This window comes from Bos taurus, chromosome 14 (genome assembly GCF_002263795.3).
Source record: "Bos taurus isolate L1 Dominette 01449 registration number 42190680 breed Hereford chromosome 14, ARS-UCD2.0, whole genome shotgun sequence".
Lineage (NCBI taxonomy): Eukaryota > Metazoa > Chordata > Mammalia > Artiodactyla > Bovidae > Bos > Bos taurus.
In genome coordinates this window covers 70,467,561-70,485,116 of record NC_037341.1, presented here as the reverse complement: position 1 = coordinate 70,485,116, position 17,556 = coordinate 70,467,561, and the positions used below count along the sequence as shown (strand labels likewise).

General features: G+C 36.0%; 1 protein-coding gene and 1 pseudogene across 7 annotated transcripts in view; one reads left to right on the top strand and one right to left on the bottom strand.

Annotated features, from left to right (window-relative positions):
* The window catches only part of TMEM67 (transmembrane protein 67), a 45,982-nt gene extending 28,692 nt beyond the window's left edge, over positions 1–17,290 (top strand). For 4 of the 7 annotated variants that reach the window (XM_059893154.1, XM_059893156.1, XM_059893155.1 and 1 more), the window contains 9 exons: positions 720–860; positions 3,215–3,268; positions 6,023–6,103; positions 6,591–6,707; positions 11,111–11,227; positions 11,333–11,437; positions 12,018–12,120; positions 15,033–15,175; positions 16,112–17,290. In XM_059893154.1, coding sequence (XP_059749137.1) covers positions 720–860; positions 3,215–3,268; positions 6,023–6,103; positions 6,591–6,707; positions 11,111–11,227; positions 11,333–11,437; positions 12,018–12,120; positions 15,033–15,175; positions 16,112–16,192 — 942 coding nt within the window. In that variant the 3' untranslated portion in view covers positions 16,193–17,290. Of the gene's footprint in view, positions 1–719; positions 861–3,214; positions 3,269–6,022; positions 6,104–6,590; positions 6,708–11,110; positions 11,228–11,332; positions 11,438–12,017; positions 12,121–15,032; positions 15,176–16,111 lie in introns of those variants that run through there. The other 3 variants (XM_025001457.2, NM_001205299.1, XR_009497076.1) reach the window with 2 other exon arrangements.
* LOC132342225 (signal peptidase complex subunit 1-like) lies at positions 4,147–5,328 on the bottom strand (annotated as a pseudogene).
* Positions 17,291–17,556: the final 266 nt, after the last annotated feature.

Below are 17,556 nucleotides of genomic sequence, written 5' to 3'. Positions count from 1 at the left end.
GTGTTTTAAAGTATAAAAAGTATTTTGCGTAGTGCCTGGCATGGATTGCTGGTTGTTCATTGGTAGTTTACTGAAAGTGAAAGTTGCTCAGTTGTGTGCGACTCTTTGCTACCCTATGGACTATAGTCTATGAAATTTTCTAGGCCAGAATACTGGAGTGGGTAGCCCTTCCCTTCTCTAGGGGATCTTCCCAACCCTGGGATCGAACCCAAGTCTGCCACACTGCAGGCAGATTCTTAACCAGCTGAGCCACAGCTTTATTTTTTTGACAGAAATTTTTAAGCTTTGTCAGTGTATATGATAATAAAGTTATATTTGGCCTTGAGTCGGAGGGGATGACAGAGGATGAGATGGTTGGATGGCACCACCAACTCGATGGACATGAGTTTGAGCAAGCTCCAGGAGTTGGTGATGAACAGGGAGGCCTGGTGTGCTGCAGTCCTTGGGGTCTTAAAGAGTCGGACATGACTGAGCAACTGAACTGAACTGGCCTTGAGTCATATTGAAGAGACTACCTAATGGACTAACTAAAATTTTGTATTAAATACTTTATAATTAAAATACTGGATAATTATTTTTATCTAGATTTTCTACTGTTTGTACAAACTTGAATACTTTAGTTTTTCAAGGGAAGGAGTAGAGAGAAGTGTCTCATTTTCAGACTACAGGGGTTTTCTTTATCCATATCTTTTAAAATTATTTTGTTCTTTTTATTTAAGGTTGTGGGATTTAAGAACTTAGCATTAATGGACTCATCCTCTAGTCTTTCCAGAAGCCCACCTAGCTACATAGCTCCTTACAGCCGCATTTTGAGATACGCGGTATCTTCTGCTCTTTGGCTGGTCATTGGACTTATACAGGTAACAGGAGATTATACTTTTAAGTAACATTACCTGTCTATATTTTTAACTCTGTTTACATACTGATCGTCAGCTCTTGACCACAACAGGATTTCTGTAGTATAAAGAAGGTGACAGGAACAATAATAAAGATTCCCTGGTGGCTCAGACGGCAAAGAGTCTGCCTGCAATGCAGGAGACCCAGGTTCAATCCCTGGATTGGGAAGATGCCCTGGAGAAGGAAATGGCAACCCACTCCAGTATTCTTGCCTGGGAAATCCCATGGACGGAGGAACCTGGCAGGCTACAGTCCATTGGGTCAGTGTATTAATAATAAAGATAGCAAATAGCTAATTTCTTACATAGTATGCTAACCTAGCACTGTGTTAATTGCATTACACAGATGAACTTACTTAGTAGCCCTCAGAGATAGATTCTTTTAAATATCCTCATTTTATAGATGAGGATGTGGTGGCACAGAAAAGTTAAATATTTGCCCAAATATTATATTAGAAATCAATTAGAAATGAGCAGAACTGGAATTTGAACCCAGAACAATTAGAAATCAGCAAAACAAAAAAAGAAAAAGAAACCAGCAGAACAGAAATTTGAACTCAGACAATCTGATTTCAGATTTCATTTCTTATCAGTAGTGGGGCTCTGAAGGGTCCTTCAGAGTCTGCAGGATTTAGTTTATATATAATGATAGGAAATTCTAAGGTACCCTCAATCTTTGCTTTTGAAACTAACATTTTGTTTACATCCATTTATATATCATTAAATCTCACTCAAATTACCAGTACCCCTGCTGAAATTTTCTTTGAAATATTAATTGAAATAGCTGAAACTAAAAATAAATCTGAGGACCCACGGCTCTAGCAGAGGATCTTTGCTATGCTTATTTCCTTTATCTTCTTATAGCTAAAAAAAAAATGAATGAAAGGAAAAAGAGAGAAGCAGGAGCTACAGCACTTAACTAACTCTAGTCTCTGCATTTCTTTCTCTTGCTTACAGACTCTCCAATGAGTGGGAAAAGCCTTTCAGTTTGATTAAGATTTCTTTAACTTCTTTATAAGCAAAGGAAGGTGGGACTTCCTATAAACTGGAGAGCTTATATTTGCCTTAAAAACTGAATTTTAAAAGATTTTGGAATTGAAGTCCCCAAATTCCTACAGAATTGGATCTAGGTGTCATTGTTAAGAGTTGTTCAAACTTAAAGTTGCAGAATAGAGCTAGTGAGGGATAGTTTGACAGTCACAGAAGAAAGACAAACAGAAATTAGGATTTGAAATAAAATTAGATTAAAATAATATGGGGTTTGATTTTTTTTTTCCCCTTTCAGTTTTATTGAGATATAACTTACGTGAAAGTTGCTCAGTAATGTCTGACTTTTTGTGACTTCATGGACTGTACAGTCCATGAAATTCTCTAGGCCAGAACACTGGAGTGGGTAGCTATTCCCCTCCAGGGGATCTTCCCAACCCAGGGATCGAACCCAGGGCTCCCACACTACAGGCAGATTCTTTACCAGCTGAGCCACCAGGGAATCCCTGGTGACATACAGCAGTGACAGTGACTGTTGTTTGTCACTGTATGTCACTAATACAGTTTTTGTGAACAGATCAGATTTATCTGGATGTGGAGAAGGCAATGGCACCCCACTCCAATACTCTTGCCTGGAAAATCCCATGGACGGAGGAGCCTGGTGGGCTGAAGTCCATGGGGTCTCTAAGAGTCGGACACGACTGAGTGACTTCACTCTCACTCTTCACTTTCATGCATTGGAGAAGGAAATGGCAGCCCACTCCAGTGTTCTTGCCTGGAGAATCCCAGGGACTGGGGAACCTGGGGGGCTGCCGTCTATGGGATCACACAGAGTCAGACGCGACTGAAGTGACTTAGCAGCAGCAAGCAGCAGAAAATTTAAAGGAATACCATCTGAAGCTTTTCATATTGGTTGAGTACAACAACTAAAAAAAAAAATCCAGACTGACAGGGCCTGTAATGAAAATAGCTTTTCTCTGTCTCATGAGAAAGAAGAGTAGGGGTCAGCAGTGCAGGCCCAACAGGGTGGCTGCTGTCAGACCTGGAGGCCTGTTGTTCTGCTTTGCCTTCAGGACTTTACCTCTAAGGTCACCTCATGGTCCATAATGTCTGATGAGGTTGCAGGTGTGAACCAGGGGAGAAGACCTCACCCTTTGCTCTTTTTTTTTTTTTCCACTATGAATTTTAATTGAAAACATTACAACAGCTTAACTACCCATAATGAATTATGAATCTTTAGTAGTTAAATGATTATCATTTATGAGGCATTTATTCTTCCTTATTTTATAGACCTGCAGAAACTTTGCATACTTGTGTTTTCTCCATTTCAGAGGAAGATTGTGAAAACAAAGTCTTATCGTGCCCCATTACAACTTCATGGCTCAGTAAATATATAATTTTTTAATAAATGTACATCTTTCAACATTTGTAACGTTGTGGCAAAAGTTACAGATCTGTTAATACACTTGATGTGTATGGATTATTTATGTTATCAAAATAAATGACTTAAATGGTCTTTTAGCACCTCAAGTTCCAGCTGAAATAATTTTAGCATTACCTTTTTCTTCCCAACGCAGTGTCTCATTTCTTGGCTGTGCAGCAGGTGATGCCATGACATATCTAATAACCAGAAAAATCACTGCTGAACTCTGATTCATGTTTAGCTTCCAAATATTTTTCTAATGTTTTGCTTTTTAAATGGTATCACAGTTAAATGCCACTTCTGTTTTGAGATTATGGCCCCTTATTATTGGCTGCTGGACCCTGGTATATCTATGTTCTTTCTTAAGTACCGAAAAGGGAAGAATGAGGTGGGGTGGGTAGAAAAAAAAGAAGGAAACTTTTCTAAGTGTGTGGCTTAAATTATGTGTATTATTTTAAAAGAAAAGGGAACATGACCCAGGAGTCTAAATTAATCTAATATTGTTAATACTGAACATGCAGGTGCAGGTTGGTATGCATTCCACCCTCCAGAAATATTTTCCTACAGTAGATAAGCTGCTCACATTTTGCTCACGTTTTTTGTTTTGAACGAGCATCTCCTAAGGAAATTTAGCATGACATTGGTACTAACTGCATGTGTAAATACATCATATCGGCAAACTATAAAATATAAATTATGTATCATCATTCATGTAGTATCTACAAATTTGTAACAGTGGAAAAAAGATGGTATTTAATAATACAATAAAAATATTCTTATCCAAAAAAAAAGAAAGTCTAAAAGTTTTATAAATCAAAACCTAATTGAGAAGTAAAACACAAGGAGAACAGAATCTGTATATAGCTGAGCGTAGGTGGTTTTTAGCTCGTATTTTAGGTAAGAAAACTGTTTAGCTCATTCACATGAAACAAGCAGGTGAAGTAGTAAAGCTGAACCGTGAAAACCCCTATCAATTATTTTTAGCATGCCTCTTAATTTTCTTTTTCCCCTGGTTTCTTGTCTTGTGTGCCGGAGTCTTGAACAGGTAACCCCTTGACGGGGTGTCGGCGATAAATGGGCCGTGAAGGAAACATCAGCAAATGCAATAAGGCAAATCCTGCCATAATTATGTAGCCCACCCAGACTGTTGAGCCACATACCCGTAGATAAATCCAAGTGCCATAGAAAAGAGTCAGATCCTGAAACGTGTGTTCAGTTAGTGTCTGGCCCTTGTAGTCCTTGAGTGTGAGCAGTGAGTCCAGATGTTCTGGCATGATGGGGTGAGCGGGCAGGAATGGGGCAAGGGCCCCAGCTTGGGGGCTGTGCGGGGCGGGGGCTGGTCCTCCTTGCAGACTGGAGGGCAGCTGAGCCGGGGAGTGTGATGACCGCTCACCCCCTCCTCCTTGAGAGCCTTTTCAGAAGTGTCTTCAACCTCTCCTTGGCCAGAACTTGGTCACGTGGCCATTACTCCCCCCACTGTCCGCTGGGCAGCAGCTCACCCACACAAGGGGGCTGTCCCAGGGAGAGAGGGGAAAGGCTCATTGGAGCAGCAGCTAGCCGTCCTGGGCACTGCTGTCTAACCTCATTTTTTGTTTTCCACTCTGCTGTCATTTGATAGAGACATATGTCTCTCCATGGTCACATCCTCAGATTATCAGTGTTTATGCATCCTTAAGAGTTCCTTTAACCATAAAGGTTAAAGGAGTTAACTTTTAGCAGTTCCATAAATTTGTCTGTACAAACACTTCTTGATTCTCATAAGGTTAGGTTTTATTATTCACTCTGCAGCCCAGCTTCTTCAATTTTTAAGTGGTATCTCTTAGTTTTTAAACTGTGTTACTGTTTTTCATGTCATTTAAAGGAGCTTTAAAATATGTGCGTAGTGTATTTAGGAAAGGGTTTTCAGTATTCAGCTGCTGTACATTCATTTATGTATTAATTCCCATATCTGAGTATATTTTATGTGGGAGGCACTGGCGAGCCAAAAGATACGCTATAACAGGAACAAGTTACAAGTTGTGACAAGTGCTGTGAAGAGCGTCAGCAGGCAGATGAGATAGCAAGTAGAGGGAGGTAAGGGGGAGGAAAGTTAGGAGTGGGGACAGCTTTGAATAGGGTGGTTAGGAAGTGCTGTCTTTCTCTGAAGGATATCTAAGCTCTACAGTGTAAACTCTTCTCTTTTGATTTATATAACTTCCCTTTGCAGTATTATTAAATCTAAGAAAACACCTGAAACCATTCCATCTGAATGTTTAACACACTATCTGTAGTTGAAACACAATACTTGACATATGCTTTCTATATGCTGCTCTATCAGAGATTAATTTGAAAAGCAAAAGCAATTTCTCTAGTAGACTTTGGAATTTAGGAGATGAGCAGAATTGCAGAACTAGACCTAAACTGGCCATAATGCATTGGTTTATCCTAAGGTTTTCAAAGCTCCTTACTTCCTCTCCCTGTGTTTGTCCTATCTTATTTAATGACACAGAAAAGTTTTTAAATTCAAAATAAGCCCCCTCAGTGAATCTTAACAGAATTCCAAAACACTCTTCCTTTGACAGAAGAATAGGAAATGCTAAGTAGGATTTTATCCCACAGGAATCATTATTGGCCCCTATGTTCTTGTTTGGAATTTAGTTATTCTTACTATACTGTGGCTATAAAAGAAAATTAAATCCTAAAATCTAATAAGCATGAACTTGGCTTAATGTTTCAGATTGTGTTCTTTGCCGTCTTCTATGAGAGATTTATAGAAGATAAAATTCGACAGTTTGTTGATTTGTGCTGTATGAGTAATGTAAGTACTTTCTGACTTTATCTTGCAACTGTTATTTCTCTCTTTTTAAAGGTCATGAGTACATTAAAAGAGGCTTTAAAAGTGATTTGGTATGATTGGATTTTTAGTCTGATTTCCACTGGTGGTTAATTCCAGAGATGGTTATAATGAGCTACAAGTTTAATATTTGCTGTCTTAAAATTTCCTTCTCTATTTGCAAGTTCTTAATTATAAATCCCTTATGCTACCAAATTGTTGACTTAGCCTGAAATCCCTGAAAGATTTTCATGTATCAATCCTGTTTCTTCTTTTCTTGGAAGTGTCTTCAGTCTCTTTTCCATCTACTTTTTAAAATAACCTCATTATCCTTTATTACCTTATTATTCCCTTTTTATGTTGTCTAAGAATTCAACTCTCATTATTTTGAGAGAAAGGAAGCAATTTCAAGAAGAACTTAATTTTTATTGTTTTGCAGATGAATTGCTAACTGGTCCTTCTCTTTTTATAGATATCAGTGTTTCTGTTATCCCACAGATGTTTTGGCTACTACATCCATGGTAGATCAGTACATGGGCATGCTGATACTAATATGGAAGAAATGAATATGAATCTTAAAAGAGAAGCGGTATATTTTACATCATTTTGTTTTTTTAAGCTGAGAGGTTTTCATAATCTGGGATTTGTAGTAGTATTTTTAAAAAATCCTCATTGATTACTTTTAAAAGTTGCTAGAATATCGACTCATTACCCTGAACATTAAAAGAGAACAAATCACATATCATCCTGCAGTTCCTTTATGGAGTGTATTTCAAGGTAAACTGAATAGTTCACGAGGGAAAGATCTTCCTGATGGAAGCAAGTAAAAGAATTCTAAGTTAGAAAATTACCATTTTGTATTGACTAATGAATTAATGTATATAGGCTACAATCATCAATGGATGCTAAAACAATTGAATGAAGGATAACAGGGAACTTTATAGTCAGGTTGACATTTTCTGAACACACTGGCTCAATCTTACAACATGAAAAAATTAGGAAGACTGACATGATGTACTTCCTGTTATGATGCAGTGAGGAAATACCTAATATCACCCATGAAATACTCTTGCCTAAGAAAATTGAGCCTGAATGTAATCAAGACTCTAGCTCTAACAGGAAATCAAGTCCCTAGTTTACAGTAAATAGAGGGGATAGAGAGACAAAATAAGTAATACCACAGAAGTGTTTAGCCAGATGCAGAATGTTAGGATGTCTCATAAGACAAATGACCCAGTGTCCCCAACAAATTAGAGGCATGAAAAGAAAAGGAGTGATGGTGGTGGTAGAAGAAAGTTGTTAGATGTTAATTTTAAGGGGAAAAAAAAAAAATAAAATACAACGTGTAGACTTTGGATCCTGATTCAAAGAGCCAACTATCAAATTAAAAAAAAAAAAAACCTTTGGAAAAAATCTTGGCGATTTAATGGGCTAAATATTAAATTATATTAAGGAAAGATCAATTTTATTAGGTGTGAAAATGGCATATTTTTCAAGGTCTTAATGGTTAGAGATACTAATTTGCAAATGAAATGACATGGTATCTGGAGTCTGCTTTAAAAGAAAAAAGTTAGGAAGATAGATGAAACAAAATTGGTAAAACTGTAATTGTTGAAGTTGAGTGATGGATGGTTCACTGTTCTCTCTACTATATATTTTAGAAAACTTCCATAAGAAAATTTCAAAAAGAAAAATATGTACCTAAGAGGAAAAACCAAGAGGATTTATTGATTAACAGACTATGCCTGTGACTTGCAAGAATTTAAAACATGGTCATAACATCTCAGTTCAGTTCACTCGCTCAGTCATGTCCGACTCTATGCGATCCCATGAACCGCAGCACGCCAGGCTTCCTTGTCCATAAACAACTGCCAGAGTCTACCCAAACCCACGTCCATTGCAACAGGGATGCCATCCAACCATCTCATCCTCTGTCGTCCCCTTCTCCTCCTGCCCTCAATCTTCCTCAGCATCAGGGTCTTTTCAAATGAGTCAGTTCTTCACATCAGGTGGCCAAAGTATTGGAGTTTCAGCTTCAACATCAGTCCTTCCAATGAACACCCAGGACTGGTTTCCTTTCAGATGGACTGGTTGGATCTCCTTGCAGTCCAAGGGACTCTTAAGAGTCTTCTCCAACACCACAGTTCAAAAGCATCAATTCTTCGGTGCTCAGCTTTCTGTATAGTCCAACTCTCATATCCATACATGACCACTGGAAAAACCATAGCCTTGACTAGACAGACCTTTGTTGGCAAAGTAATGTCTCTGCTTTTGAATATGCTATCTAGGTTGGTCATAACTTTCCTTCCAAGGAGTAAGCGTCTTTTAGAGGAACAATTTATTTAATACATTGAACTGAATCAGTTGGTTAACTGTGAGAAATTATACCTGGATTGAAGAGTTAAATTTTAAAAATGAAACTATGAAAACCTAGAAAAGAATATTTCAGTTTGGGAGATGACAAAGTGTAAAATAGAGAAAGTATCAAAGTATTATTTATTGTATAGAATATTTATTATTTATTAATATTTATTAATGTATAGAACACTTATATAGCCACAATTATATAGATAAAAGACATAGGGTAAAATTTCCATAGTAAATATGATAAAGATATTGATCACAATACTGAAAATCATATAAATCAATAAGCAAACTAAGTTAAAAGCTTAATAGAGGGAATTCCCTGGCAATCCAGTGGTTAAGACTCCATGCTTCCTTTGTAGGGGGACTGGTTTGATCCTGATTGGGAAACTAAGATTCTGCCTATCACATGAGCACAGCCAAGAAAAAGAAAAAACAAGCAAGCAAAAAAAAAAAAAACAAAAAACTCTTCAATGACAAAAAGATTTTTTAAAATAAGTAAATAACAGAATAGACTAAAAACCTCTAAAAATATTAAACTCACAAATCATGGAGGAAATGAATGTGAAAAGAACATTTATTTTCTTCAAATTACCAAATTTATTTTAAAAAGCTAATACTTAGTAGCATCAAGGACAGGGTGTAATGGGCACTGATCTTAGGATACATTTTCATACACCTGCTGGAAAGCATTTGACAGTATATACCAAGAGCTTTCTGAGAGTTCATTATCTTCAACTTACTGATTCTATGAATCTAACTAAAGGAAATAATTAACAATGTGAATAAGTGATTATGTTCAGGATCTTTATCATGGGTTATTTATAAGGACAAAGAATACATAAAAATGAAAGAATATTAAGTAAATTGGCTTATCTATACAGTGAAACCTTCAGTTCAGTTCAGTTCAGTCGCTCAGTCATGTCTGACTCTTTGCGACCCCATGAATTGCAGAACGCCAGGCCTCCCTGTCCATCACCAACTCCCGGAGTTCACTCAGACTCATGTCCATTGAGTCAGTGCTGCCATCCAGCCATCTCATCCTCTGTCTTCCCCTTCTCCTCCTGCCCCCAGTCCCTCCCAGCATCAGAGTCTTTTCCAATGAGTCAACTCTTCGCATGTGGTGGCCAAAGTACTGGAGTTTCAGCTTCAGCATCATTCCTTCCAAAGAAATCCCAGGGCTGATCTCCTTCAGAATGGACTGGTTGGATCTCCTTGCAGTCCAAGGGACTCTCAAGAGTCTTCTCCAGCACCACAGTTCAAAAGCATCAATTCTTTAGCGCTCAGCCTTCTTCACAGTCCAACTCTCACATCCATACATGACCACTGGAAAAACCATAGCCTTGACTAGACGAACCTTTGTTGGCAAAGTAATGTCTCTGCTTTTGAATATGCTATCTAGGTTGGTCATAACTTTTCCTTCCAAGGAGTAAGCGTCTTTAATTTCATGGCTGCAGTCACCATCTGCAGTGATTTTGGAGCCCAAAAAAATAAAGTCTGACACTGTTTCCACTGTTTTCCCATGTATTTCCCATGAAGTGATGGGGACCAGATGCCATGATCTTCGTTTTCTGAATGTTGAGCTTTAAGCCAACTTCACTTTTCACTCTCCACTTTCACTTTCATCAAGAGGCTTTTTAGTTCCTCTTCACTTTCTGCCATAAGAGTGAAACCTTAGGTAAACATTAAAACTCATGTTTTATAGAACATTTAATGATCCCAAGAGTTGCTCAGAATATAATGTTACATGAAAAAGAAATCAGTATGATCCAGATTTTATACCATCTCTATGCATATGCCTAGACAACAACTAATGAAATACCTTAAAATACTGGTATCTCTTGGTGTTGCAATTATAGACGAATTTTTTTCTTTTTGTATTTCTCTGTGTTTTATAAATTCTCTATAATCAGGATTTTTTTTAATAAAGAAATTCACTACGCATAGACTGCCTTTAAGTCAGTAGAAAACCAAGTGTCATGTTTGCAGCTTAGGTTTAGACAAAGGAGGAGAATGTTAAGCTCCAGAGTAGCCAAATAAAGTTAAGAATGGAGGCAAGAATACTTAAACTGAACCATGAAGCATCTATGAGAATTGGCTAGGTCAGGGGTAGGATAAAATGTTACAGACTTATGGTTCTCGGGAATCAAATTGTGTCAAAGAGACTTGCAGTAGATACCTGATCTGTAACATTAACCATTGGGTCATGTATCACTACCTTTTTAGTGAAATTAATTGAGGAAGTGTATTCATTGTTTAGAGAACAAAAAAAGACCATTTATAAAAGTTGCTAATTCTAAGACTAGACTTTTTATCATTTATTAAAGAGCAATAAATTGATTATAAAGAAAGCTAAGACTATCAATATATGGTGAACTTAGTAGGATTTTTTTTTTTTAAGTAGGGAGGAGTAAAGCCACCTGCACAGGGGTATAATGAAGTAGAAATGAGTAAGACCTGGAGCGTAGTGAACCTTGGGTGCTGTTACAATTGCTTTGTCTCAAATAGAGTTTCCGTACAACTTCAGTTGGCTTCCAAGTCTTATAATATTAAATATTGCATCTTCTTTTTTAGATAGGCAGAATTTTTATTATCTTGATCTTAACATAAATTTTTTTAACTTTTCAGGAAAATTTATGTAGCCAAAGAGGTTTGGTACCTAATACAGATGGTCAGACTTTTCAGATTGCAATTTCTAGCCAGATGAGGCAACACTATGACAGAATTCATGAGACACTAACAAGGGTTTGTATAACTATAATTCAGATATATTTTCTCAATATTTCGTATTATTTAGATACTGAGAACGTAAGGCATGTTTCATTTACCCTTGTCTCTTTTTCACATTAGAAAAATGGCCCTGCTAGACTATTGAGTTCCTCAGGAAGTACTTTCGAGCAGAGTGTAAAAGCATATCATACTATGAATAAATTTCTTGGCTCTTTCATCGATCATGTATGTATCGTCATTTATTTTTAAGCTAGAGTCAAAATGCAGTATTTAAAAAGGGTAACCAGGAATGTCAGTTATTTCTTCTGTCAACCAAGTCAGTGAACTTAGAACCCTTGTGGGGTTGGTTGGTTGGTTGTTTTGCTGTAAAAACTAATACTGTTTTGGCTGAAAAAATTAATACTTTGTGGATGGAGTTAGGTTATGTAAAAGTAAAACGAGATTTTTACATGTCTGTTAGCATGATGATTACCTTAAAATATGTCTATACTGGAATTTTGTTAGTTACCAAATATTATCAATTATTTATTGTAGAAATATGCTATGGTGTATTCATGAAAAGTTCATTATAAACTGATTTTCAGTACATCTAGCCCTAAGTACTACTATCAGCATTTAAAATTTAAAACATTCTTAAAGAGAATTTTGTTATAAAGTCCAGTGTAATAAATTGTCTTGGAAGAACCAAACCCAAAGATTTTCTTTGGGTACTTTCATTTTTATTTTTCTTTCCTTCTGATTTTGTAAAAATTGGGAAGCATTTATTTCACTGCTATTTTCAAATGATTCTTATTTTTTCTATTAGGTTCATAAGGAAATGGACTACTTTATAAAAGATAAATTGCTTCTTGAAAGAATTCTTGGCATGGAATTCATGGAACCAATGGAAAAAAGCATCTTTTACAATGGTATCCTTCAAATGCCTTTGCTGAACTTTATTTTTATTTCCCAAGCTTGAAAGAACATAATTGTAGTTATTTCCTTTTGATTTTATACCTTTATCTAGGAAACTTAGTAAACTTTAAGGAATTATAGGAGTTTTCTATGTCCCATTTTATTATAGGTCATGTAGGAAGAAATATATATATACAAGATAATTATTCTACAAAAAAGTAAAAAATGAAGCTGAATTTTAAAATCAGTTGTACACATGGAAGAGATAGTAAAACAAATACATAGAAGTTTATGTATTGAAATATTCATTCAGTGGCACACTTATGAAACATTTAAAGAAGAAGAATGTTTATGATTTATCTTAAGTTTTCATTTTATCCAGCTTCTTAAGAATGGCACATATGTATGACAGGAATAGTGACTAAAATGGTTATTTTATCATTAAAAAGAAAGTATATATGTCACTTTTAATATATATGTTAATAACCGCTTGTGTGGCTTGGAAGAATGGAAATGGTATGCTATACCCAGTGTCCTGGCCTGGATATCACTCACCCTGGTGTTATTGAGAAGTACATGTTGTGCCAGTCCTGGGATACACAGACCAATGGTCCCTCCCTTGGGCATCTTGATAGCAGATTGTGGAAGGCAGGCATGTGATGGATGAGTGGAGTGATGCTGGGATAGAAGTGTGTGCAGACACGAGTTATACTGGGTGTGGAAAGGAAACTTAGCTAGACGCAGAGTGAAGCCAGATGACAACATGGTGAAGTTTGAACTGGGTCTTAAAAATAAGTTAGTTGTCAAACAGGAGGGTCCAGGGAAGAGAGGTGAAGATATTTGTGCAGAAGGGGGAAAGGGCATTATGTACTTAATGAACTTTATGATTGAAGCCTGGAATGGAGTGAGAGAGTTGCATGAATGATAAAGAAGGCAGAGACTGAATCCCAAAGGCCTTGTCTCACACCTTAAGGAGTTTTGCTTTATCTGTAGAGCACTTGTTTTCAAAAACATTTTTAAAAAATGTTTTGTCCTACAGGACATGCACTGGTTGCTCCATGAAGGTATGAGAAGAAAATATTAAAATGTCTATTTGTATATTTGCAATTCCATCATTCTTAATTTATATATTTTTAAAATTATATGCAGTAGTAATTCATAAACTATGCCTATTCTGAGATGCATGCTCAACATCTTATTCTGATAGGGATACATGATCAAAATAATTTGGAAACCACTTCTAATGAACATGGATGTCATCAGAAAGCCTTCATATCTGATTGATAAATTGGAAGAATTATTTTGACGGGAGTTAAACAGATGCAAGACTATAATAATATAACTTAGTCATTAAGAATATAGCTTTCAGAGTCTTCTGGTCTTGGGTTTGAAATCTGCTCCTAGTTTTGTGAACTTGAGAAAGTTGTTTTCCTTTCTGAACTTTAATTATTAAACTTCTGTAAAGTATAACCTTCTAAAGGTTGTTGTGTTTACATATGTGTAATCATTGGGTAAAGAACCTGGTGTGGGTGGGCACTCAGTAAAGTGATGTTGTTAGCATTTCTAATAATAATAATAATACAGTCATCATCACCATCTTCATCTCTTTTGGGAAATGAGAATATGAGCAAAGGCAGTAGCGATGGGGATAAAGAGGAAGAGATGGCCAGAAATGTTAAGGGAAAGAAGGGGTAGGAGAGAAAGAGCAGTCAAAAATGATGAGTTCTAGCTTGACGAGGTGGCTGGCGGTGGTGCCACCCTTCACCGAGACACAGAGTGCAGGTGGAGGATCAGGTTGTGAGGGGAAGAGGATGAGTTTGGTTTTGAGTATGTGGTGTCTATGGTACCTTTGGGACATCTCGGAAGAGATGTCCAGTCAGCCATTAAATGTAAGGGACTGGGGGACTGGATCTGAGGGGAAAGTGAAAGTGCACAGTAAGTTGGGAAATCTCATCAGAGGAGGTCATTGCTGGAGCAACAGCAGTGAAAGATTGCTCAGGAAGAGTCTACAGAGCTGGCTTGTTTGTTAGAATATGTATACAAGTATATGTACAGAAGTGCACGTCTTGTAAGGATATAGCTTAATGCTCAGTGAATTTTCACAAACTGAATATATTCCTGTAACTAGCATCCTGATCAAAAAAGAGTGTTATAAACAAGCCAGATGCCCTCTTGTATAAAAACAAGGGTCCTAACTGAGTGTTCGTGGGCTGCTGCATCGCTGAAGAGGCTCTGGCCCTCCCTGAAATTGTGTGCGAGAATCATATGTGTGTGCTTTCCCCACTGCCTCTTGTGAAAGGGCCTGTACCTTTCATTAGAATCTTAAAAGGGTGTTCACATCCCCAAAAGGATGAAGCCACCCCAGCTTGGAGAATGAAAAGAGGTCTCAGAGCAGAACCTAAATTGTAACACTCTTCTAGTCCTTGCTGGTTTTGTTTTGCCTTAAAAAAAAATTGAAATATAGTTGATTTACAATGCTGTGTTTTTATTTACAATGCTGTGCTATACAAGAGAGTGTGTTTTGCTTTTTAAATTTCATCCATCTTCAAGAATTTTTCTAAGATTCTTTAACCTTTAGTTATATAAACAAATAGAGAAAGGACCATTACCTGGTCATTGAAAATATAGACTGTATACTTAAATTAGTAACAGTTACCAAGCTTTTGCTGCAAATGTTAAAACTACTTTCCTTGGTTAACCTTTTATATTAGCAAATTTAATACCCCTTGTTTATTTTTTATAAGTCATGAAGTATTTTTTCTTTTTTTTAAATTCAAGTATAATTGACATATAATACCATGGAGTATTATAGTAACTAGTTGTTTTTAAATATCCAAGTTTTATCACCAGAAATTTACCACATGTTTATTATTCTATTTTTAAATTTCTAATTTACATCTTCTAAATTGCCTTTTTTTTTTAATAGATGAAGGATATTCTTTCAGCAGTGTTCTGTATTATGGAAATGAAGCTACTCTTCTTATTTATGATCTGATGTTCTTCTGTGTTGTGGATTTGGCTTGCCAAAATTTTATTTTAGCAGCCTTCCTTACATACCTACAACAAGAGGTAAATTTAAGAATTTTTTGTGGATTTCTTTGAAGAGAAATATGTGAGAAGTAGATATTTATTTTTATTGCAGAGAGTAACAATGTCTACTTTCACTCAGAATTTATAAAGATTTAGAATTTGATTAGCCCTGCCAAAGAAAGGAAAAACATTTCAACCAAGTTCATTCTACACTCTCCTTCAGAGTCAGTGAAATACCAAGGACTCGTGGAGGGCATAAGTTGCTTGAGCAAATGTGAAAGAAATCCAGTAGGAAGACATTTAAGTTACCTTTCTCTCTTAGATGCCAGCATTGAGCAGAATTAGAATTGCGTTTACCATCTGCACCAGATGTTACCATTACAGAAAGGCAAACTCTGAGATCTAGCTCAGGGCTCAGCCAGTGTAACTTTCAATTCACACATCACCTGCCTGCTTGGATGAAAAAACAGCTGCGTGGATCAGTGTGGAACCTGAAACGGAGACTTCAAGAAAAGCCAAGTTTGTTCTAGAAATGTTAGCATTCGTATCACCCACATGTTCCCCACTTAGGTCAAAGTAGTGTATGAGTTAGTGGTGTGATGGGTTAGTTCTTGATAGAGACCTAGAATTATGAACAAATTTTGTTCATAACAGTTCTTTTGGTATTTCCATAGATTTTAGAGCTAGGGGAAACTTGTCTTGCCAAGTATTTAAAAGTATATTCTTATGAACATAAGGGAATTTGTATTAATTTATTAAAACATATTCTGAATAGGGACATATGCTGCTTCAGTATTATGAAAGATGATAGTCTTGAAATAGTTTTGTGTATCACCATAGAATTCAGGTGTCTGATACATGAAAATAAATAGTTGCAAGAATTGGCTAGTTTAATTTAGATATTTTAACTGACATACACATTTAATTTCCTTTATATATATTTTCCCTCTGAATTGTTTTTACTTTTTTTTTCAGATTTTTAGATTTATTCGTAATGCAGTAGGACAGAAGAATTTGGCATCCAAAACACTGGTGGATCAAAGATTCCTGATTTAATTTACTGAATAGATAAAGGCAATTATGATCATGGCAAAAAAAGCTCATGATTATCAAGTTAGTTTGCCATATTTTTTAAAACTTGTAGTACAAATTATTCTATTTTTATTTGTTTTCTAATCTATAGGAAGATTTATTTTTATAACTCATAGAAACATAAACTTGCTTTGTGAATATGTAATACGATACAATGAAAAATACTGTTTTCCTGTTATGCATGGTATTTAATTTACCAGCTCGTAAACTAGATAGCTCTGACAATGGGACCAAAAAAAAAGTCTAAATTGCTTTCAGCATAACATTTTTAAAATGATAATCAAAACAGTCCCTATCATTTGTGTCTGTAAGATTATTTTATAACTAGATTTGTGTATATTTTCTCACATTGAAAAAAAAAATTGATTCCAGTTCAAGCCTAGTTTTCAGTGCATTTTGTTTTACATATTTTATGGTTAAATAAATGTTGAAAGTATTTTCACGTTTGCTTAGATATTTGAAATTGTATGTGGGCTGACTCAGTTGCTCACCCTGGCAGCGAACTGATTCACTGTTGGATTAATAGGCAGTTTGTGAAATGGTACATTCTCATTCCTTTGTTTCTCTGCATTATTAGGTCAATATGCTGTTTCCATGAAGTATATTTATATCTATAATATATAAATATCATTTATATTATTGAGCTGTAATATGTGACATTTCCCCCAAGATAGTTTTTTATATATTTTAATTACTCAACATTCTAAAAGCACTTCCAAACTTTTGCTCTTTAATTGTGTTTAAAGATTATAAGTAACAGGTGAACTGTAAGTTATCATGTTATGTGAAAGTGGTTTATTGAAAGCAAACTTAGGCCTGAGCCATGTAGCCAATAATTCTCTGATATCATTTTTTTTCAAAATACTCTTTAATAATCCTTTTCATTGGATACTATGAACTTAAAAGTCACCTTATTCAAGTATAATGGTCATTAATGCCCAAAGCAACATTTCTTTCTGCCTTCTGGTTAATGCTGTGTAAATACCTAAATGTATTGCTATGTAAATATTGTTTATATTACTAAATTGAAAATATAGAATAAAGCATTTAGTGTTTCTCTTTCCTGTTTGATTTAGTATATATTTTGTGAAATAGCATTTAGGAATACACTGCTGGATCTGGTGTCCCCAGCCACTGCTAAAGTTGAATCCTTTAAAAGCGTTACTGGAACTTTGAGGATGACTGAGGAGAAAGAGGGGAGGCTAATAAGTTGAGGATCTGAAACTCCGCTTTCTTAAGGGTCAGCGTACAGAGATGCCTTTCTAAAAGGCTCAGAGATAAATAAACATAACAGTCTGGATTTGTAAAGCCACCTACTCAGAAGCTTA